The sequence below is a fragment of the Candoia aspera genome, chromosome 1 (assembly GCF_035149785.1).
Source record: "Candoia aspera isolate rCanAsp1 chromosome 1, rCanAsp1.hap2, whole genome shotgun sequence".
NCBI classification, from domain to species: domain Eukaryota; kingdom Metazoa; phylum Chordata; class Lepidosauria; order Squamata; family Boidae; genus Candoia; species Candoia aspera.
The window spans coordinates 105,636,800-105,656,681 of NC_086153.1; the positions used below are offsets into that span (position 1 = coordinate 105,636,800).

Sequence of the window (19,882 nt, forward strand, 5' to 3'; positions counted from 1 at the left end):
TAATGTGCATAGCTATTGCTGTGACAAGATTTTATCTATCTATCTATCTATCTATCTATCTATCTATCTATCTATCTATCTATCTATCTATCTATCTATCTATCTATCTATCTATCGTATTTTTATCGCCGCCCATCTCCCCCACACGAATATTGGTGGTCAGAACTACAGCCTATATAATGCAACAATTCATTTCCAGTATGAAGAGTGATGAGGCATCTATTATTCATGGTGTACTGAAAAACAAGATAGACTCCTCATTCTGTTGTGTACAGCATCATCAGCCAACATGAGTATTGCTGGGCATGATGTGAGTTGTAGTCTAGCATGTCTGCAGGGCAAAAGGTCAAAAAAGACTGTGATAAGATGTGTTGGGTCACATAAAACTGGTTCTATTCATTTTTTCCCCCAAGTTGATCTTAATTCTATCAGCCATAGAACATACTAATCTCTCCACATGGTTTCTGTGAAGATAGTTCACATATTACACAGTTAAGTTCAGTCTAACTGTGAAGAATGAATGAATTTGATGTATACTAGTTGGGCTGTTGTAGTAAATGTTCTGGTATTGTGCATGTGTAAAAATGTCGAGGTAGTAAAACATGTTTGCCATTGTGTCTGTGACACAAGGAGACTGTTCCTCTTCTCTGTAATGCATTTAAACTTTCAAAATGCACATGATAAAATTGTGTCATTGGCCTAGATTTCATGTTGGTGTAATTGCTAAATGGTTACTTTGCACACAAAGTGACCTTATAGGAATATATCTGCTGGGAAATGCTCTTTCCAGTACTGGAGAAAACCAACATCCACTGGACCTGCCCTTCTAGAGAAACAGGACAGTGATTTTTGTTACTTCCTCTTCGTCCCTGTCCCTATACATAATATCCCTCATACCCTATTCTGAAGAGTTCTCCAATTTTTTAAAAAAAGTTTTCTGGAGTATGGAGAACTGCAGGGAGAGAATAAAGGGGTCCAAATTCTCTCTCCCCTCACATTAGGCCAGTGGAACAACTCATGGGATTCTATTCTGCACAGCTCTGGATCAACCCCCTTTATTTATGTTGGACCGACTTTGTCAAATCATTTGAGGAGTGATGTAAATACTGGCTGAGAAAAACCTAGGAGTTGTCTTTCAGAACTCATCTAAACCCAAACACGTACCCTAGTACTCATCTAACAACAACTTACTTTTGAGGGTCAGTCTAGTGGAGTGGTTAGCATAACAGACAGGGTTAAGGCGGAGAGATGCAGGTGCAAATATTGATTAGTCATGAAACTCACTGGGTGACCGTATATAGGTTCCTACTACAGTATATTGCCCTATACTATGTTTTGTTAAAAAGGCCACATATCAAATGGACTCACACATCATGCTGGGCTAAGTCAAATAAACCATTTTGCACTAACCATAATGTGTGACCTGGGACACTGTTCTTGTGCTCATTAGGAGGCCAACAGTCTGTAACTTGCAGGGAAATGAAAGAAAATACGGTGTCCAGAATTACATAAACCAAAACCATAGCCTATCCAAAATAGCACCAATTATTCAGAAAATAGATTGGCCCTTCATGATTACATTGCTTTTGCATTGCTTCACCCTTGGTTGTGGAATGCACTCCCAACAATGATCAGGGATTAGTCTTTTTAGAGGCCTTCAAAGAACCAGTTTGGCTGTTAATAGTTTTTAATTATTCAAAATAGTTTTAATGAGCTTTTAAAATTAATCTGTTTATGTTAATGCATTTAATCTTAAGTTTTAATGTAAACTGCCCTACAGTGTCTAGGAACAGCAGTATAACAAATATATAATTAACATACCAGGTTTCTTAAATTTTCTCCAGCATTTAAATCAGTGGTCTCCAGTTGTGGCTGAATCACAGGTCCCAGCAGGTCTAGCCAGCATTACTAGTGGTAAAGTATGCTTGTAGCTGTTTGGCAGAGCCACCGTTTATTCCTCTCCATATATAAGTAATTTGATTAAGAATAATATGTTAATAATTTTGAGGGGAAATAAAGGAAAAGTTGATCCAGGTTACAGTTTGATCCCAATATTAATTTTTAGAAAATGCTGATTTTTATCAAGCTATTTTATCTGAGGGATGTGGGGAAATAATGGAGCAATTCTTGTTCTGCAAGGTTCATAGCTGGCATTCTTTCTTAGTATTAAGAGCTCTGAAACCCTCTCAATAATGGAGGAACTGGGTAGTTTAAAGGGTGGTCTTCTTTTTTAATACATTATGCTTTAAATATTGTTTTTAATGAATTGACACATTGTATGTGAGAGCAGTTCGTCCTTCACGTTTGATGCCTAATGTATAACCACATGGCTTCAGAAGAGAGTCTTAATGGTAATGTCTGCCTCTTATGGTCTCCTTAATCGAGTGCTCTGGTCTATTTCCTCTTTCCAATCCCATACCTTATAAAAAGAGAGGGGGGAGATAAAGTACCATTTCTATTTTGTACCAATTATGCTCTTCACATTGAGTATTACGTTTTTAGAGAAATATTTAGGAGATTATTGCACATAAATGTGGCAAGTTTATCAAATGCTTAAAGATGCCTCTTTGAAATGAATAGTTGACTCTTAGCATCTAACTTTTGTTTGTTGCCATGGATGCCTCTGTGGATGACCAGGTTTAAGATTTAGACACCACTGAGCTCAGGGTGGATATAAGTAATTCACCAGTGCTCTTGGCATTCATTTTGCCATATTCCTATATTGAATCTGCATTTTTAAATACTCAAAACATGGTGTCGGTTTCCAGATTAAGTTGGGTTCATGTATCATTGCTAAAGTATAATGTGATTTTGCAAATTTGCTGAGCAACATCTATCCCAGAAATAAAAGTTGCATTGCTCAATTGCAGAAAGGACACATGCTGAAAATGTGATTTATTGACCTATAACGAGGCTGTTGTGTTAAATTTCTGCTATTGATTAGATGGCTTGGATAATCTTTAATTCATTAGCTAATGATAGAAAAATATACATACTTTAAATACATAATTCTAATAGGGTTGTGCACTTCTCTTTTCTTGAGCTTGCACAGCAGTTCTAGAAGAGCACCACACAATCCCAAGAAAAAGTGCAGCAACTATAGAGAGGTTCAGTGTGTGTGTCCCTGCATGCTCCAAAATCCCTTTTTGTCTTTGCATTTGAAACTTCAAAGCCCTAAATAATAATAATCCAATATATGACTCTTGTAGCTTTATATATCTTAGGTACTGACTGAAATATAAACAAGCTAGCTATACTCTTTCTACATCTATAATTTGTGTGTGTGTGTGTGTGTATCATATAGATAGATACAGCTTTCAGGTCAGTCTTGACTCCCTGCAATTGCCTGGACAAGTCCCTGTAGTTTTAATATTTAATATTAAAGTAATAATACTAGATACACTTTTAAAATCTCACATAGGAAACATCGCTGAGTAACTGAGGAACTTCTCATATATAAGTGACTGGAAAAAGTGTTTTTGCACAGAGGGAAATTCCCTTTATTCATATATAGCAAAATGTAAAAATTGGGAAGAGGAAATGCAAGCATTAGCTTAAAAATAGTCCTACCCAAGCAGTTTGAGAGCACTGTTCTGTCCTGTTCTGAAAACCTGCAGACTGGGCACCAGGCATTTCTGTATCTCTTCTGGGTTTCAGGACTACCCACCAGAAAATTGTCGTTTAAAAATATTAAAATAACTTGGAAAGAAATTCTGTTCCACAAAAGGACATAGTTTTGGTGAAAAAAAAAAGTTTTCAACCTTCAAAGGCTTTTTTTTTAAGCTCAGCAAATGGGATTTGATTTGCAAACGGGTATGATATTTCTCTGTTGAAAACTGAGCTTTGGATGAGACTTAAGGGCAAGTTATAGGAAGTACAACACCATTCTTGACTCCAACTAAGCTGTACATGGCCTTATTACAGCTTTTTGTACCCAGTGCTTACACAATAGGTAATTCAATATGACTCTGAGCTCACCAGGATTCACGGAAGTGTGTTACAGTACTGCAAATATTTTAAACAGGCTTCTTTATTGAACGATTTAGCCACATGCTTGTTAACATTGGCAGCATATATATTCCCCCTGTGTTTCTGTTAGCGCTTACTTTAAAAATAATGCACACACTGAATTCTGCAAACAATGTCTTTGTCTGACTTACTATTGATTTCAACTTTGGGCTGCAGAAAACTTCACATCCCATCTTTCCAGAGCTTGTGGATAGCTTCCAATATTATTTCTACTCGTCATCCCACTGAGCGAGGCCCTGATACTCAAAGAGAATATAACCGGATAAGCTATTCTATGGGAAGGAGCACACTGTACCTTTATATTTCTAGTAATGTTAAGGATATTCAAAATCATACCGTGAAGGCACAAAGCATACTGTTCCCTGGCTTGTTTGGTACTATCTCAGCAGAGGAATTCAATCTCATATAAGAAAGGGAAAGATGGTGCATGCTGTCTGGACAGACAAGAAACATCTGTCATTTCTCTTGAGCCTTGCTGGGTCCTGTCAAAAACCTGCACCTTGCGCTGGCTTTTTAGAAAGGCAACCAGCTCTCAGGTTTGTGTAGCTGCCGATGGAGCCCCAGAATGGCCCTTTTTGTGTTTACAGCTACAAGAGCAGAACACACACACACACACCCGCCGCCAGTTTAGAGCAGGTCTTCAGAGCTGATCTCCCCTTGCAGTGGACACATTTGAGGGCTGAGCTGCAAGGATATCACCATGCAATCTTTGGGGCATTTTGCTCTGTAAAAGCTATGCTGACTGAAATACACTATGCTCCCTACCACTTCTAAACTATAAGAAACAAAACAATTTAGTGTCTAGCTCTCTCCTATATTTGGGCAGAATTGTTAGGCTTTTGTAAGTTTTACAGCTTGGAACTAACGTGGCCTTGGGCAACATCAAGAACATTCTTGAATCTGGTGAGGCCCCGGGGAGTCATTGTTTCCTAGCTTGCCGATGACAGGGTCCAATTCTAGTCATGCAACTTCATAACAGAAATCTGAAGAGATGATGTGAAACTCAGTCGAAGGCATGAGAGAACTGCAGGGGGAATAAATGTGTATGATGGTACGCAACAATTATTTATTTCTCAAACCATTATGCGTGAGCACCTGCAGAGTTATTTTTAAAAAATGCTTTATTCCACGCAATGCAAAGCCTGGAAGGGATTAAACGTAAAGAGAACCTTTTGCTCTCCTCTGCGAAGGAACTGTATCAATGAAAAGAAAAGGCATTGAAACCTTTTCTCTGAAACATAAACATCATGAACTGGGAAGAAGAGGTACCACAGGCCCAAATGGTGCCATTATCATGAGCAGGTGCTACAATACTGCTGTCAACGAACTGCCCCTTAGATCTTAATTTGCTCTTCAAATGTAAGGAGAGTTTTATATCAACACTGTAAATACAGTGCTAATTTAGAAATAGCTATGGGAAAAAACTTCCCCAACTTGGAAAGGATTTGAATCAGAGAAGGGGGAATCTTATCTGTAGATTTCCCCTCACAATTTTTTCTTTGTTTATACCTTCAAAAGAATTATTCAGACCATCCTTACAAAGCAGTCACTGGCAGGCACATTTTCAGAGGGGAAGTGATTCTCACTGAAAAGGGTAAGTAGTGATCTATTCTCCCCACTTTTATCCCATAAGTGTAGTCTGTTCTCAGAGGTTTGATTGTATATGGCTGTTCCCTGACACAGAGTTTTCCTCCCTGCACCTTAATACACACTCATGGAGTTTGGGGAGGTGATGGGCACATTCAAAAGTTTGAGCAAACAAAACATGGCTGACACAGAGAGGTTCCCACCTCTTCTATGGCGCAGAGCCCTCCACCACCTGAACTGCCTTGAACTCCACTCTTCTTGAGCAAATTGACGATCTTTTAACCTGCCCAGTATTACTCTTGTAGTTTCCTTGAATGTTTCTATTGGTGGGCATCACCAGTTGACATCTGTAGAATAACCTGAATCCAGGACATTGGAGAGCTTGAGCCATAAAACACATACTGCAATAAAATTCATAGTTTTTCTGCTCCAAGAATCACCCATTTCCTTGCCAGAAACTCAAGATGAATAGGGCAAGTTATTTTTCACATGGGACATACAGATGATTTGGGCATTGCAAGCTCTCTATCAGTGTCTTTGTGGGGAGTTCCTTCTCTCTGGGTCTGGGTTTGCATCAATGCATTTCATCTGATAACTGAAACATTTCATCTGTTTGTGACCACTTATGGCAAATCTGTAGAACCATAAACCTTGAAGATTACAAATGTTTTATATTTCCTTTCAAAGAAAAACGCACCAAAGTAAGGGAAGCTCCCCTGGATCTTACAACTGTCCAAATAATTGTTCAAAGTGTTTTGAATTCAGGTAGTTCAAAAATATAATGTGGTGCAGGGATTAGAACAATTATTACTGTGAACTGTTAGGGTTACTGGAATGAGCTGTTAAGTAATTTGTAATCTATACTGATCCATGTATTTCATTACAGCTGACCCATTACAAGGGTTAAGAAAAAAAATCTCTCAGGTATACTTAAGAATTAATATAAAGGCAAAGTTGCATGCAGTTTTAAGAAAATACATCCTGAAGACCACTATGCTATAGAAAAAGGTAGATCCAAAGGTTATCCTGGGACTTTATTTGCCAGCCAATAGGATTTTGTGCCTCAATTTCCAACAAATTATGTTACCTTAAATCACACTTTCCTAGCATGGTGCCTACATAAATGTTTTGGACTACAAATCTCATCATCCCTAATTAGGATAGCCATGGCTCTGCTGTCTGGGAATGGTAGGAAAGCCAGTCCAATACATTTGGAGGCACCAATTTGAGAAACGTTTATTATGTTGATCTTCCTGCAGCAGTTCATATCCTATACTTAGGATGAATTTCAATCTAAGATGGCAAGACTAACCAGCATCAAACAGTGACACTACCAGAACTGGGCTGTAAAAACATGGATGGCAGCCAAGGGATATAGAAAACTCTAGCTCTCTGCTGCCTTCTATGGGTTGTTCTGATAGCCCTGTATGCTAGTGGCTATATACAATAGCATATAGGGCTAAATGGCTGGCTGGCTGGGGAATTCTGGGAGTTGAAGTCCACATATCATAGAGTTGCCAAGGTTGAGAAATACACTGCTTTAGTATATGTCTTTGGAGGAGGAGGAGCAGGGACAGCCACACAAGCATTCTGGATTGATTATTATGTGGGTTCAGATATGCTAGTCCCATGATTTGCTTAACCACAGTTTACCAGATTAAGCCATAAATATGGCTAAGCATGGTTCACAGATCCCAATGGGTGGGTATGCATAACCTGCTAAGCTAGAACCAAACATATTATAGCTTAGTCTGATGTGTAAACGAAGCCTCAAAGTGGCTCCTGCCACAAAAGACTGAAGACTGATCTAGCACATGCCACTTATTATAAAACGGGAGGTATCCTGTTTCAATTTTTCCTCCTCTATAAAGTATGATTTTACTGCTTTGTTTCGCAAGGGAAGTCATCTGGTGCATGAACGTTTTGCGTCTTCCTCTTTCCTTCGCAGAAGTCACGGCTGCCTGTGGATTTCAAACGGGTCTAGAAAACGCATGCTCCGTCACAAGAGAGACTCCTCAGCTGAAAAAGGGGGTTCTTCCTATCAAAGCCCTCTGCAGCTCATGGAAGGGTTCTGCCATGTGATCTTGTGAACGGGGAGGAGGGTGCCATCAACAGCTGACCTATCACAAGACCTAAAGGGGGAAAAGTCAAGGCAAGCCTAATTTGTTAGTGCACAGCTTCCTGCTCTTGATGTCTGGAAACAATCTGACTCACATAACAGAATGTTCTTGTAATCTGCCATAATACCATAAGCTCGAGGCCCATAGACTTTGACCCCTCACAGGTATAATAATAAGCTCTTTTCTTCAGTGGCACATGTTTCCTTGATGGGGGATTTTTTTTCTCCCTAACAATATATCCAAAGCATATGTTTTACCCAGAAACAAAGCATTTTATTCATTAGAGGAATCCTATAATCTGGTTTCTTTTTCAGAGTCAGTTTAGCTTATTGTCAATCAAGAAGTTGTATTATCATTCTGTATCAGTTCAGCTCCCTAATCAGAAGATTCTATTAAAACTATAGCAAAATTGTTCTTTGATAAAACTGTTCTCTGATGCTAAGATATGTGTTCTCTGAACTCTAAGATATGTGGACTTCAACTCCCAGAATTCCCCAGCCAGCCAGATTAAAGGCTTTGTAAGCATTTGCGATGTGTACTTTTTAAAATTCAGGTCCTTATGACTCAGCTGTAACATGTACACAAACACACATGCCCATTGCACTATTTCCTTTTAGGGTAAGCAGTGCTATGCAAAGTGCAGCAGGAAAAGAATTAGTAAGGGTCCCCCTCCCCCAATTAATGGCATAAGAAAACGAAAACACGGTATAACTCAATCTAATTTACACCAATACCATTCCCTCAACATCTCCATATGTTGCTTCTACCACATTCATGTATCTCCTCGTACATTTCCTTTTGATTCTGAAGCTTCTCACTCTTCTTTTTGGAGCTTTTTTTAACCACAAGTTTCTCAGTCTTCCCTTGACCCATTGACTCTTCTTTCATCTGTTTGGCAAATCACTCATACATTCTCCCTGCATGACAAAACCCACACCAATGTACTGTTTATACTGGTCACTCACTTTTGTATTAAATCCACATTCATTCAGCACTCATTCTTTTTGATTTATCACACACACTGAAAAAGTAATTCATTCCAACTGTATTTAACTAATTTTTATGTTCCTCCTGACATACCCAACTCTCACTTTCATGAAACAGAGTTGGCAAAAGCACAATTCTATTTGTTTCCATTTTCACTTCTTTCAATATTCATTCCTCACGACATACACACACACTATTCATTATTTTGCATTTGTATGTCTTAAAATTTCTCCATCCATATTCCCCCTTTTAGTAATTATTCTACAAGGTGCACATATTTATTTTCTCTAGTTTTTACTAGTTGGTTATAACTTACAATTGTTCATTTTGTTTTCCTGGTCAAATAACCAGTGGTTTTTGATACTTTAACTTTCAGATCCATACTCCTTGTTGCATCATACAATCTATCTAACATTCACTGAAAATAATTTAGGTCCTCAGTCTACAACACAGCATCATATGCATATGCATGTACTTTCCTAAAGAACCATAGGCATCCTCAGGGAGGCAAATGACAAGACACATGTCATGATGCCAAGATGCAACTCTTGCGAATTAGGTAATCGAATCCAGTGTTGAAGGCAAATAAAAAGTGTGAAGTTTGTGTCATTATGCCACTGTGTGCATGTTATTATTTTTTCATCCTCTTGAATAGCTGTGGAAATCTATGGAAACAACACACCACTAACATAATCAAAAGCGTTTATTCATAATACGTTTATTCATAAATACATTAAACAACAAAGGGAAATCACATACCCTCGTCTTATATCCTGCTCAGTGTTGAGCCATATGTAAAGCACTCCATCTATTCTCAAGCATGATTTACTTAGATACTGCTCATTGCATTCAACAACCAATCTTCAACTCTCTCTCTCAACACACACACCGATCTCACATCCATACATTTCTCATTACCTCCTGGAGAACAAAATCTGGTTCATACAATCTCTGCCCAACAGAAAGCAACAGTACCTTTCTGAAATTGTGCTCATTCTCACACCTGGTACCCTTTCGAACAACTTTCTGCCAAACATGTTCCCAGGTATGTTTAACAAACTAATCCCCCTATAGTTTTTGTGTTCCTCTTTCTATTTGTATAGAGAATAATGGCTTTCTTTCAATCATGAAGCACAGATGCAGTCTCCATACATATTTAACATGTCACACAGTCACTCTACAAGCAAACCACATCCATGTTTTAATTGGTCCAGTTGCAGCATCTACACCTGAAACCTTACTTTTTTTCTATGTTTTACAGCATTTATGACTTCTTTATTCATCTTTCTTGGGTACTAATGTTTCTAGAGCTCGTTTCAATTCTACTCTTTCATATATCACTATACCCATATAAACTCTAAAACTCCTACTTTCCCTCTTTTTTTTTCATCCCAAATCATTCATCACTCTTATTTTTAATCCCTTTCACTTTGCTGGAGGCTCCTTCTTTAGCCCCTTTTCACACCCTTTCCAAACAACTTTTTATTTCCATCAAAATTCTGCATTTTTCTCTTAATTGTTCCATGCTCTTTGACTACATTCTCCTCTCTCTATATCATCCAGTACCTTTCATCCTCATTTTATATACATTTTCCCCATCCATAGCCTCTTTCAAGTTATCATTGACAAAGCATTCTATTTCACACTTTGCACTTGCATAACTCCACCCACTTCTCTGGTACTCTATAACATTACAGTACTCCTTTCACCCTGTTCCAAACAGCTTCCACATCCTCTTCTCTTCTGTCAACTTCCCATTCATTCTGTTAGGAGATTAATCTACTTTCTAATGCTTGTATCTCTTCCCACAGTTATTCTACTTTCCTCCTTTCTAGCTTGTTTCACTTTTCTTCTGTCTGTCCCACATTTAGGACTCCTTTTTGAAGACAGGAATTGTTACAGAACAACTTCAATCTTGAGAGAAAGATTATGGAGAAAATTAGCAACAACCTCAATTAACAATTACTTACTCTGACAGCTCATGCTACTCCACAAGAATACTTCATGCAGGTTAAATGTGATGCTAATTGAACTCTTACTGATCCTATCCTGATCACAATGGAAGTTAGCCTTGCCTCTTTATTATTTAACTTCTAGGTTAATTGTGTTGTCCAGGCTCAGTCAAATAACATGTTACATCCCCAAAAGCTGGCACACAGACCCATCCATATATTGCTACATGCTGCTGCCAAAATACAGCTCATACTTTCTGAGACATAATTTAGTCCTTTCATTCATAATTAAACTACACCTTTATTTCCTGCATGTATTGATCAAGTCCACTCCATAAGATCAGGCCACCTTCATTCAGATCTATTACACTTCACCCCTTTTTCTTAGTTTCACAGGTACACAATGCATCTATTTTTTAAAAAATAATTAGTTAATTCATGCTCATCACCATTTATTCCTTTTACATTCCAAATCACAATTTTCTATATACCATAGTTTTTACCAAATGGTCTTGTAAATACTAACCTCTGCTGCGCATCATGGCTTTGGTCAGCTGGGGCCTTCACAATGTTTTACTAATTACTTGCTAAGTTGGTACTAAATGTTTTTCTTACTAAGATAGAAAAGCCGTGGTCTAGTTTTGTGCCCATGTCAGATCAAATCAAAATTTAATTAAAGTCATTGACTAGAAATCCAACACAATAAAATCTAATACAATAAATAAATAGCTCAACAATTTCCGTACATAAACAAGGTTAACTCTGCAGATAACCATTCTGACCCATGATTATAACCTCCTTATGATGTATCAGTGCTGCTAAGTTGCAAATTTTGCCGCAGCTTAGGTAACTTTAGGATTTTGTCAGCTGTAAGGTAGCTTACATTAAATTCTTCAGTATAGCTGCCCAGAGTCATCGTATGCAAGATGGGCAGCAGAGAAATTTAATAAATAACTTGGAAGGTTTTAAAAAATTGGAATAAAAGTCACAGTCTAGAAACAACATATTCCATGGGTTCAGTAATACCTGATCCACATGAGTAGTGCCTCTGCAAAACTGGGATGTTTTAGAATCTGCCCTCCAGGATGCCTGAAGAAAGAGCTTTAAAGCAAGCCCTGGAAAAGGCCCATCTATAATTGGAGCACATAACAGAGTACAAATGTTTTGCAGGTGTGAGCCTCTGTATTTCTCTTAATGGTTGGGAGATCTTTTTCATATGGTTTAACTTGTTTTGTAACTCTATATCTCCAATCTGTTCTCTAATTATTTCTTGGCCCTGCCTGTGCCACGTGCAGCATTCGCTGTAAGGGCTGTGCAAGTAAGGACTGGCACATTTTGGCCAATAGGCCATAAGCATAACTAAAGCCCAGTTTTATTCCAAGTGTATTCATGTTATTCTATACAAATCAGGATCTCTAATTTAGAGACCAACTTGCATGTCAACATACTGTTGTCCAGATCACACATACTTACAGTGTATCAAGACACACTCAGTGTGTGTGTGCATGTATGTGTGTGCGTATATATGCCATATGGGCACTAATGTGAAGTATTTAATCTTTAGATGGAAGAGAAAGGTATTCTTTTCTCCTTAGACAATCCAAATGTGAGGCATATTTCCCCCAGAAATATGCCTCGTATTTGACAGTCAATAATGTTGGCTGTTGATTATAGAATCTGACAAAACACCAAGCAGTAAATATTTGTAATTACTTGAATTATATAAAAAAATCATAAGCACTCCTAAAACAAACATACCTGTGTACATTGTCACTTTTTTCTTCTTCTCCCTCCCCAAATATATTTACTTAAGTAAGGTAAAGGTTTCCCTTGACATGAAGTCCAGTCGTGTCAGACTCTAGGGGGCGGTGCTCATCTCCGTTTCAAAGCCAAAGAGCCGGCGTTTGTCCGTAGACACTTCCATGGTCATGTGGCCGGCATGACTGAACAGAACGCTGTTACCTGCCCACCGAAGCGGTACCTATTAATCTACTCACATTTGCGTGTTTTCGAACTGCTAGGTTGGCGGGAGCTGGGACTAGCAACGGGAGCTCACCCCGTCACGCGGATTCGAACCGCCGACCTTCCGATCTGCAAGCTCAGCAGCTCAGCGGTTTAACCCGCAGCACCACTGTGCTATATTTACTTATAGCAGAAAATTTATTTGCATTATTTTAAAACAGAATATCTCACGACTGTAGTTGCTAAGGTATTCCTTTATGTTTAGAGCATTTTCCAGAAGATTTTGTTAAATTCTTTATTTTCTGAACAATCCAAAGCTCTCCCATGACTGCAGTTGTGGTAAAAAGTCCATTTCTTGGCAAATAGGACACCCCAAGTGCAGGGCCGCAACTAAGGTCTGTGTCACCCAGGGCAACCATGGATTCCATGCCCATTTTGGCACCCCCCCCCCAGTGCTAATTTTGGCGCCCCCCCAGGGCAGCACCCGGGGCACGTGCCCTGCTTGCCCCCCCTAGTTGCGGCCCTGCCCAAGTGCAACTTTCCTCAATCTCGTATCTCCAGCGTTTTGGGACTATAGGCTTCGGAATCTACAGTTTGGCAGGAGTTTTCCCATTTGGGAATTCTGGGCTTGGAATTCCAGTCTTAGCCCGTCTGTGGAGCAAAGATTGGGAAAGGTGGGACTAGAGTGTTTAAGTAAGGATTAAGTTCTCTCTCCATGAATCTGTGGGCTCAGCCATGTAGTTTTCTTGACAACAGTATGGAAGTGGGTTGCCCTTGCTTTCTTCTTGGATGCTTTTTCATTTCTCAGTCTAGTCTATAGCCCTCTTGGAATGAAGGGGCTTTTTTACCCATAGAGTAGATATAGCAGCCCCTTAACAATCCATATACAAGGCAGGTGCTTGGATATTTTTCTCCCCAGTGCTGTTAATCACTCTGACTGGTGCTTTCTTTTATTTTTCATGCTTTTCTACAGATGCAGCATAACAATTTACAGAAGGAAAGAAGGATCTGTAAAGTAGCTGTTAGTTTGTCTCAGAAAATCTCTGAAGCCATCAATTTCTTTGTAACTACAATGCATGCTGCTTCCGTTAGCAGGTTCGCAATGCAGGTCGTCTTCGACTTATAACCACAATTGGGCCTGGAACTTCTGTTGCTAAGCAAGGCAGTTGTTAAGTGAGTCAGCCTGCTTTTATAACCTTTTTTGCCACAGTCATTAAGTGAATCACCACAGTCATTAAGTGAATCTGGCTTACCCCATTGACTTTGCTTGTCATAAGTCAGCTGGGAAGGTTCCAAAGGTGATCAAGTGACCCCGGAACACTGCAACCATTTTAAGTGTGAGGACTGGTCATAAGTAACTTTTTTCAGTGCCATTGTAACTTCAAACGATCGCTAAATGAATGGTCACAAGTCAAGGATTACCTGTACAACCTATGGTTTCCTTCAGTCCATTTTCAGAGATAGAAAGATTAGAGCATTAGTATAGCAAAGGAGTTGGTTTGGTTTCCTACAGTGCACAAAGCCACAAACCAACCAAGCGTGTTTTTATTTACTGTAGAGTGTTGTGTAAATTCAGCCACACTCCTATTTGGATACAAATGGCAAAATAGCCAAAGGAAAATACGAAAGAAAGACAGCCTTTTCTATGGGAATAAAGTGTGTATCATGGAAACCAGTTTGGCTGGAACTTCTGGCAATTCTGAGTGTACTGATGTGATGATCTATTTGCATTAAGACTAGGCATAAAATAAAAGAACTGCATTAATATTTATTTTTGGAGAAATATAAGTGTTTAAGATGTTCATTGCTGATTTAGAGAAGGGAACCTTCTTTGACCTTGCTGACAACAATGGCATAGGAAAGAGTGTAGTTAGGCTGCCATCTGCTGATCACAAACAGTTTCTGAAAAGTCTATGTCCCTAAAATACAGAAGCAAGACTAATGTTGGACAATAAGTCAAAACACTTCTACTTTAGTTCATGAACATTGTGATCCCTAAAAGGTTACCCTCTTCTCACTTTCCACTACACTCATTGGGAATTTATATCCTAACACCATGTGCAGCTTATGGCTGCAAGCAATTGAGTCAGACCATGACAAAAGCAGTATGTCCCTTCTTAGACCACCTGCTATATGTGGAAGAAGACAGACAGCAAAGAAAATATAGAGAAGGTGGCTCAAGAAAGGCAGCAGTGTCAAAGAACGAATGAGAGGCTCCACCTAATTCTGGCTCTCATCCTTGTAACCATGCCAGCACAACAGAGATCCCCTGCAATAATGTCGCTCTTGACAAACATTTTACCCTACCTGTTCACGCATGACAACCCTAGATTCAAGTGCCTTCCTATCATGCTGGGACTGATAACAATCTGACAATGCCAGTGCTTGCTGGAAAAGATCCAGACAGGGTTGAACAATGGGCTGAAACTCACAAGTTGAAATTTAACAGGAAGAGATGTAAAATCCTACATTTGGGAAGACCAAAAAAAAAAAAAAAAAAAGAACAGACACAAGTATAGGATATGGGGGACCTGATGATGCTACTGAAACAGATTCAAGTGTTATAACAGATCACAAGTTAAACACAAGCTAATAGTGCAATACAGCCATTAAAAGCAAATGCTACTTTGGAATGTATTAGCAGGAGTCCAGAGTCCAGATCCCAGGAATTAACTGTTACACTCTACTCCGCATTTATCAAGTCCTGCTTAAAATAGTGTCCAGTCCTGGGAATTGCAATCTGAAAAGAACACTGATGAACAGGAGTGAGTTTAGAGGAGGGTTACTAAGATGGAGAGGTGGCTGAAAATCCTACTTTCACTATGATGCTCTGAAGAGAGGAAAAGATGGAGATAGCAAAGACTGTAAAGATGTCTCCTCCCACTCCCCCTCAGCATTGACGAGATATGGTCCCACAGATAGATCTACCAAATGGCTCTGATCCTAGAACATCCTTAATCCAATCCAATTTCCTAATGAAGCAGTACTGGCAGTGCAAAATCACACTGGGTCAGAAGATACGCCTTAGGAAATAGTTCTACCCTTCCAGGAGCTGCATAGCATTTCATGACCCCTTGCACTGAGAGAAGACTGTCAAGGCTTCATGGTATCTTCATCCCCTTCCTGTTTTTCAGGAAGCAATAGATACTACTTGGCCACTACAGCCAGACTTTGGGACTACATTTTGTGCTGCCAGGCCTCGGTAGTAAGTTTGATAACAAGGATAATTGCTTTCCAACTCTTGATTCCAGCATCTTTTCTTGGATTAGGTACGTAAAGCAGATCAATTAATCAGGTTTAGATGCTCCCATGGTATAACTGACTAGATAGAATTAAGTTAACTTTGTGCATGACATGCTGAGTTTTGGCTTAAATTTAATGCCTTTGGGAATTGGTTGACCAGGTTAGTTGGCCCATTTTTGGGCTTTCACAACATACTAACCTCTTTATTGATCTAGTTAAGGGTGCTGTGGAAAAAGAGCCAATGAATTTCCACATCCCTGTAACCTCATGGGAATGGTGTGTTAGCTACAGATAGTGCAGTCCTCCTTCTCAATGACAAAGACTAAGCAAATTCCACTCTCCTTCTTCCCTTTTACTCCCTCATACATAGATTTACTCATTGGGCTAAGCCATGTTGTGGTTTCTTTGGTTGTGGCTGAGCATGTTGTATATATCCAGTGGTGGTTTATTCAGTAAACCACAGTTCATCAAACCATAGCTTTAGTACAATGAATTAAGTAGTACAAACTAAGGGTACTAACTGTGGGAAAGCAAGACCAGGACCATATTTCAACAGTTGCTGATTTTTTTGCCATTGTTGCTCTATCCCTCCATATGTCATTCTGTGTTCTACATGCGTCTGCCATTCATCAACAGCCTGATCAATAGACCATTCTGCCCAAACTACTAGCAATGGCTTGGCTGCACCTTCATGAAGTTGATTTGCAGCAGCCCTGCACAGTTCACAAGCAACACTCATATGATATAAGCTTCTGTGAATGAGATGAAAAGAACAGCACCCCCCACATCTTTTATCCTTGAATATAATTCTTTAAGCAAAGTGTTAGGCTTAGGCTACTTAAATCATGCAAGGAAGTCACTAGTTTTGACTTACAGAAACCAGAATCTGAACATAACCAATTTGGATTTTACATTCTAATTTTTGCAAACAAATAAAAAGTGATGGCCACTAACTTTGTACAAAAAATGGTTATGATGTTGGTTGGGAAACAAACTAGAAGCTTCAAAGAATCCTAAATTTTAGTCAAAACAAACTTGCAAAACAGCTGATCAGCAGGATGGAGAAGCTGCTAAAGGGTGTGAGAAATGACTTTTTCAAAACTTGGATTTTGAGAGAGCTGGGTTTCTAGCTTTATCGTGTTACTCTCAGTGGCTGATCAGCTGTTTGGCCAGATTGTGGGGAGTTGCTGGTACAAGGGAGCTTCAGCTGTGTCCTGGTCTTTTCTCCTGAAGGGAAAAAAGAAAGAATGGCGTCAGAGAAGAATGACAAGGGCTAAAGGAAAGGGAGCATGACAAAGCTGTTCCCCATCTCCTGCATGTCACCTGACTGACACTGACAGAATAGTGAAATGAAGTGCATCAGATATTACTTGCCTTGACATTGCTGCAGGTTATTTTAAAACCAGAATGGCTAAGAATAACTTAGGGCCGTCTCACTTATGGGCTGGGACCAAAGTAAAGCCAATATCATAGACATACAACACAATATAAAAAAATGCCAGGACATGTTTCTACTGTGATTAGATACAAATGGAGAAAGGCCCTGTACTATAAAAGACCAAAACTAAACTGATCTCAATAGACTGCCAGCACAATCTGTTAACATTTCATGTAGACCACTCAACAGATATGTACTGGGAAATAAGTCCCAGTACTTAATAGAATGCAATCTAATCCCAAGTATCTTGGAACTATAACAGTTTAGAGACAGACTCACAATTTCCAATCTGTCAGCTGGTCTTTCAAAAACCATCCTATATTTCAATCTTGTTTCCTCAGCAGCTCCCCTTCTCTGCTACATTCTTAATAAGCATTCTTTGGAGTCAAAGGGACAAAATGGAGACAATAAAATGGAGATTATTCAGAAAGAAAAAGTGTTCACACATTACATTATGCCAAAACTGGGTTTATTTGTGGCTTAGTATATTATACAATCCAGCCCGCATGGTTTGTAAACTAGTAAACCATGTTTACAGCTTAATATGTATGTAAGCCCAATCAAGTATGGTTTAGTTCACAAGTAAATCATTCAGTAGTCCGTTGCGATGTGGATTGATACAAAATGGGGTGAGATAATTTGTACTGCTGTGAGAAACCAGACTTTGTGGTTTCTTTGACACATTGTACAAACCTAAGCAACTGGATGCAGCAAATATGTTGTTAAAACAAATCCAGAACTGATCCGATCACAGAACATTTTCAATCTCGCAAGAAGTCCTAAAAGTCAGTACTTTAATTCCAAAGAATACCAGGGCTATAGAGATCGACTAGGAAGAAAAAAAGTCTCGGGACCAGGCAAACCACTTCCTTGACAAGGAAGCTACAAGTTTCCTTCATTTGGAAGGGAACTCAATTTTTTAAATCCACACCTCCTCCACCCACTATTATTACTCCATCTGAAGGAAGCCACACCTGCTTCGAACTCTCCCGCCAGACGCTTCCCAACCAGTCGGGCAAGGAGAGAGCTGTCCGCTCAGCCAATCCTACCAGGGACCGGCCAAGGAACCGGAAGCGCCCACTTGCCACGATAACGTCACAATGGTTGCGATGGCGCTTGCGCAGTGACACGTCGTCTTCCTTGTATGGAGTGTCGGCTTGGCCGGAGGCAAGGCGCAAAGCGTGAACGAGTGCTGAGAGCAGTGGGTGGGAGGGTGCTGCTCCTGCTCTTCCCGCTCCTCCTCCCTTTCCCCGTCCCCATTCTCGCGGGATCCCTGCAGAGACCGCCGCTGGGGCTGCTTAAACGAGCGAGCACGCAAGCCGAGCGGGGGGCGGGGCGTGTGGGCAGCCATGGCCGGGCAGCAGTTCCAGTACGATGACAGCGGCAACACCTTCTTCTACTTCCTCACCAGCTTCGTAGCCCTCATCGTTATCCCCGCCACCTATTACCTGTGGCCGCGGGACCAGCACGCCGGTGAGTGTAGGGAGGCGGGCTCGTTCCTCCGCCTTCATCTTCCCGTCCGTTCCCTTCGGGGCAGGCCTGGGGCCTCGGCTGCCTCCCCTCTTCGCTCGGCTCTAGCCGGGCCTCGAGAAGGGGCGCAAAGCCCTTCTTACGGCCTCCCTGTTCCTCATAGAGTTCTCTGGGCCTCTCGGCCTTCGCTTCCCCGTGGTTGGTCCTCCTGCTTCGTGCGAGCAGGTGGGAAATCTCAGGGTGGAAGAGTTCAGGCTTGGCTTGGAGTAACGCCTTACAAGCCTGTCTCCTACTGTTTGGGCCGTGGAGGCAGTTGAGTTAGTTCATGGAGCCGTGGTTAATTCAGCCGCTGATTATCATGTTACGTATTCATTGAGTGAAGGGGTGAGCAGGACCCATCAGGCTAGAGCTAAGAGGAGGAATCACAAAATGTACGAGGCTTGTACCTCCTCTTGCTCAGTGCAGAAATCCCAACAGGTGATCGTTAGACCCCAGTTGAACTACTCCGTGGAAGGGGAGACTGTTTCCCTGCTTAACATCTCTTACTATATTGAAGTTATTTCTAACATTTAGCCAGAATCTTGTTTCTCTTCATTTCAACCCATTGGCCCTTGCCCTGCCTTCCATCCCAACAGAACAGTCCCATCTCATTTGCATGTAACCTCCTTTTAGGTATTTGTAGATCATTATCATGATTCCCTTTAATCACTTTTGCAAGCTCATCATGTCCAGTTCTTTGGAGAGCTTGATTTCCAGACCTTTTGCAATCTTGATAATTCTCTTCTGAATTTTCTCCAGCTGCATGGTGCTGAGAAAGGAACATGGTAATCTGAGTGCTGTCTGACCAATGTTGAACGCCATACGCTGGACATAATGTAACACACTGCTTGCTCATTTTCAGCTGGTAGTCACTAGTATCCCTAGACCATTTTCACACAAATTGTCAGCAAATCAAGCATCCTCAGTCCTGTAACTATGCATCTGATTTTTCATAACTGAATACAGGGCCTTCTGTTTGTCATAGTTAAATATCATCTGCTGGATTTCACTCTGTGTTCAAGATATTTTCTTGAATTATGGTTTTGACCTCAGAA

At 40.2% G+C, this 19,882-nt stretch overlaps 1 protein-coding gene across 1 annotated transcript in view; it reads left to right on the top strand.

Moving 5' to 3' along the window:
• The first annotated feature begins 18,491 nt into the window (after window positions 1-18,491).
• SEC63 (SEC63 homolog, protein translocation regulator) overlaps window positions 18,492-19,882 on the top strand; it is a 34,315-nt gene continuing 32,924 nt past the window's right edge. Inside the window, exon 1 of the mRNA XM_063311449.1 lies at window positions 18,492-18,791. Within this exon, the coding sequence (XP_063167519.1) occupies window positions 18,668-18,791 (124 nt within the window). The 5' untranslated portion in view covers window positions 18,492-18,667. The remainder of the gene's footprint in view (window positions 18,792-19,882) is intronic.